The 4,401-nt window shown below is 38.5% G+C and overlaps 1 protein-coding gene across 1 annotated transcript; it reads left to right on the top strand.

The window, feature by feature from the left end:
* The first annotated feature begins 2,815 nt into the window (after positions 1-2,815).
* On the top strand, positions 2,816-4,180 carry LOC139136371 (uncharacterized). The gene is made up of 2 exons (XM_070704096.1): positions 2,816-3,317; positions 3,732-4,180. Exons 1-2 carry the CDS (start codon positions 2,816-2,818, stop codon positions 4,178-4,180), a joined length of 951 nt encoding a protein of 316 aa, XP_070560197.1.
* The last annotated feature ends 221 nt before the right edge of the window (positions 4,181-4,401 follow it).

The raw sequence follows: 4,401 nt of genomic DNA, 5'->3' as shown, positions 1-4,401 counted from the left end.
ACACATTCTGCACGGCTGACTTTCTTTCGCTGTAAAAATCAAAGGATTCTAACTCGTTTTGATTTTCGGATTTTTGTTCAGAGACTCTTTGATCGCGTTGTATAATGCTATATGGTCGCACCGGTCATAAACAATGAGAATGTTTTCGACAAAATCGGATCATTCTCACTCAGCTTCCTTTCGTTATCTCATTTTTTGTGTTTATTTATGATTTTCTTCCAACTATCTTATTCGACTTTGAGCTGAACAAAGTAAGATATGTTAAAGAATAAGTTTTTAATTTATAAGCATCGCCACTGTGTCTCTGTTCAGCTTCCCTGAAATCAAAGACGGTATAGCTGAAGTAAGGGATTGTTCAAGTTGACGCGTTAAGCTTATACAACATACCTTTGCCATCGCCGTTCGCCTGTTGGGCCCTGAGCACAACATTAGCATCTCCTGGTTCCACTTTACGATCATAGTTTGTAGTAGTTCTATTTTCCTCAACAGGACTTACAGGAATCGAAAACTTCAAGTTGTCCTCCATGTTACCAGTACAAGGACAGTCTACTCAAATGGGCGGGAAATGTATCGACATGCAACTAACTTTGTATGTTAATGTGAAGGCGGTGTTACACTACTTGTTTGACACTCAATCCACTCGATAAACTCACCCACAGATTTACGGATAAGATAAGGTGCATAGCGATTCAAAGGTCACTTAGAAATATGAGATCGCACTCGGGAATATTACAACCAATTGTATTAACACTGCAGACTGAACGCGAGCGCCGCTAGCGTCGACTATACTTAACGTTTTCAACACCATCTGTCCGTGTTAAGGTGAAGTACTACGAATTACGTCAAAATTAGGTTGTGGTGTCATTTTCTTGAAACTTTGCACAAATATTCTTGGAAGTTGGTCAAGTGCAAAAATGAAATAAAACATGGGGGTCACCACGCTCGTTTCCATGGAAACGGACGTTAAAATGGGGTCGTTAGAAATAAATAAAAATGATATAATTCACTTAAACTAAAGAAAGCAATTATAAAACGCTTAGCAAATGAGATAATTTTAATAAATACCAAGACTTAAGATCCATATTTATCGAATGTATAGTTTTCATGATGTTTGTAAAGAAATTTTAACATAAGTATCGATTACAAAATGAAGATATCGAAATTAAATCACTACATAATTTTTGAACTTTCTTCCTGTCGCTTTGAATGGTGTCATTTTGACCAAACTTGGCGAATAAAATCCTGACATAATACCATTTAGTTGACACTTTTAATAAAAGGGTGTCACCACGCTACTTTTTACAATATATCCAGGTGAATGGGTAATATGCGACATGTAAACGAGAGAGAAATGTTAATTTTGCGCTCATATTGAATAAAAACCAGCTTCCTAGGGGGTCAAAATATGACAAGGTTAAAGGTCACATGTATTTCTAAGAGACTGGGGTCAAAAAAAAATAGTAAAAGCGCAATTTCAACAATGACAGGTGATGTTAAATACATGCTATAAAATAACCATTTGCGGCAGGCTGGAGATAAATCTGCGCAGAAATGTTGTAAAGCGTGTGCGCGTCCAAAATTCGTCCGCCCTTTCAAGTTACCTTAAAGACAACTGTACAATTCTGACTCCTGTTACGGGTCATGTGTCAGAAACTAAGTTGCAAATTTGAATTATGTTGTCGTCATAAAAGGCCTCGTCCCAGATCAGACACATGATACGATACACTGCGACGACGCCATAGCTCTGCCAGTGATGTAAAACACACTTTTCTCAGAAACAGAGAGAAAACGTTTCTTATAAACTCAAAAGTAAATAGAGCTGCAAATCAGCAAGACCGGGTTTCGAGACGTTTCAATGCACAGGGGCAATAGAGAAATTGATATGTAAAAACATGAAAGGCTATGTGATATATTCTGAAATCGAGGTCAAATGTCATCGAGGGCACGTGCTATTCTGTCAAAAAAACTGTATCCCATAGTTAACCCTATATACCAAAAATCAGACCTCTAGCTCTGTTGGCTTGCCAGAATTAGATATGTAAGTAATGAGGTACAGAATGTGGCGTCAGAAGGTCTCCCGTCATAGTAAATATGAAGGGTGTAGCACTTGTGGTTACTGCGTTGTGGACATATATGTACATTTGAGGTTAAAGATCATCGAGGTCACGTGACATTTTGTCAAAATATGTGTATCCCTTAGTTATCCCTATGTATCAAAAATCAGACTTAGCTCAATTGCCTAGCCCAGAATTAATTATGTGCATAATTAATATGGTAAGGAAGTGGTTGGTCATGTGTCATTATGTCAAACAACTTTTTTCCCTTACTTACCCCTATATACCACAAATCAGTCCTCCAGCTCTATCTGGTGTCATGATGTGATTACTCAGCACATCACACTATTCAATATTCATGACTACCTACTTAATATACATGAGAGTCACTGACATCCTGTATCTGTAACTTATGCAAAACACTTGAATAAACTTAGTCTTAGAAGTAACATACTCAAGACTGTGCCTCCATTCAACACAAAACATAACATGGTGTCAGGAGTGCTGAATTTTGTACACATCGCCTAAACTTCACCACAAAGTAGTGGATACAGACGACAGAGCAAAGCTGGAAACGTGGTAACCTTGAAAACCAGTGAAAAAAGAAGATTCCAAAGTAAGTCTTCATCACTTGGACATCAGTGCCACTCCCTAGCAGCCACGTGTACAGAGAACAAAGCCACCCACACTAAAGACAAAGAAACTGAAACATTGAAGACGGTCAAGTAAGTCTCTATCTAAGTTCAGTTTAAACCTAAAAGATGGCACAAAGACTAAAAACACCATCAGCATTTGATTTCTTCAGTGAAGATCAAGCTGAAAGATGGAAACCATGGAGAGAAGGTATCGAACTTTATCTTGCTGTCGGTATGAAAGGCGAGTCAAACGCAGATAAAAGCAAAGCCCTTTTGTACATAATGGGTCCAAAGGGAAGAGAAATGTTTAAAACATTCACCTTTGCAGAAGATGGGTCTGACAACAGCACAATACCAAAGCACATCCTAGATAAGTTTGAACAACGAGTTGCTCCAACAAACAATCTCATTATAACTCGACACAGATTTAATATGAGATTTCAAGGTGAACATGAATCCGCTGATGAATATATCACCGCATTGATGACTCTGGCAAGCTTTTGTGACTATGGTGATCTACGAGATCAGCTACTCAGAGACAGAATAGTCTGTGGCATACGCTCCAAAGAGGTAAAAGAGAAACTTTTTCAGAAACCAGACTTAACCTTGGCTAAAGCGATCAACATCTGTAATCCAATGAGGAGTCTAAGAAAAGCATGCAAGTAATGAGTAATGATAGTAGCGTCCATGCTGTAAGTCCCTGGGACGTGTTGACAGACAAAAACAAACAACTGGAGCTAGACCAAAGCAACGTCAAGATGACAGAAAGAAATGTGGTAAATGCGGAACGAAACACGCAAGAAGACAATGTCCGGCATTTGGAAAGAAATGTCTCAAGTGTCACAAAATGAATCACTTTCAAAATGCTGTCGATCAAAGAAAACGTCCATGAACTTGAAGCAGATGATACTGACTCTGACAGTGAATCGAGCACACTATACGTCGGGGCAGTGAAGAAAACCTCAAAAAGAGAAGTCTAAAAAAGCCAAGACTGAAGTAAAAAAGGATGAGTGCTATGTAACTATCAATATTCATGGTACAGATGTGAGATTCAAAGTAGATACTGGCTCTCAAGCAAACATCATACCACAAAAGATATTTAAGAAGATTAACGATCCCATGATCAAGGTTCAAAAGACAGGAACCACCCTGACAAGCTACTCAAACAACAAGATAAAAGTACTTGGCAAATGCAAACTGATGTGTATTGACACTGAAATAGAGTTCTACATAACACAAACGGATCAGCCACCACTGCTAGGATTTCAAGCCTCACAAGACTTGGAACTAATTAAAGTTGTCCTAAGTCTGGAAACAAAAGAAAAGAGAAAGGAAAAGAAAGCAGAAATCATGAAGAAATTTCCCAAAGTCTTTTCCGACGGCTTAGGATGTCTGGCTGAACCATATCACATCAGATTAGATCCGTCAGTAACTCCGGTAATACATCCACCGAGAAAAATACCAGTTGCACTGAGAGACAAACTAAAATAACACTCGATGAAATGGAACAGCAACAAGTCATCCGTAAAGTAGATGAACCAACAGACTGGGTAAACTCTATGGTCGTGGTAGAGAAACCTAAGACTGGAAAACTCAGAGTATGTCTTGACCCAAGACATCTAAACAAAGCAATCAAGCGTGAACATTATCAACTACCAACAATAGAAGACATTACTACACGTATGTCCGGAGCAAAGATATTCTCCAAGTTA

Source organism: Ptychodera flava, chromosome 7 (genome assembly GCF_041260155.1).
Source record: "Ptychodera flava strain L36383 chromosome 7, AS_Pfla_20210202, whole genome shotgun sequence".
Lineage (NCBI taxonomy): Eukaryota > Metazoa > Hemichordata > Enteropneusta > Ptychoderidae > Ptychodera > Ptychodera flava.
The sequence above is the reverse complement of the archived record's forward strand: the minus strand, read 5'-3'. Positions and strand labels throughout refer to the sequence as shown.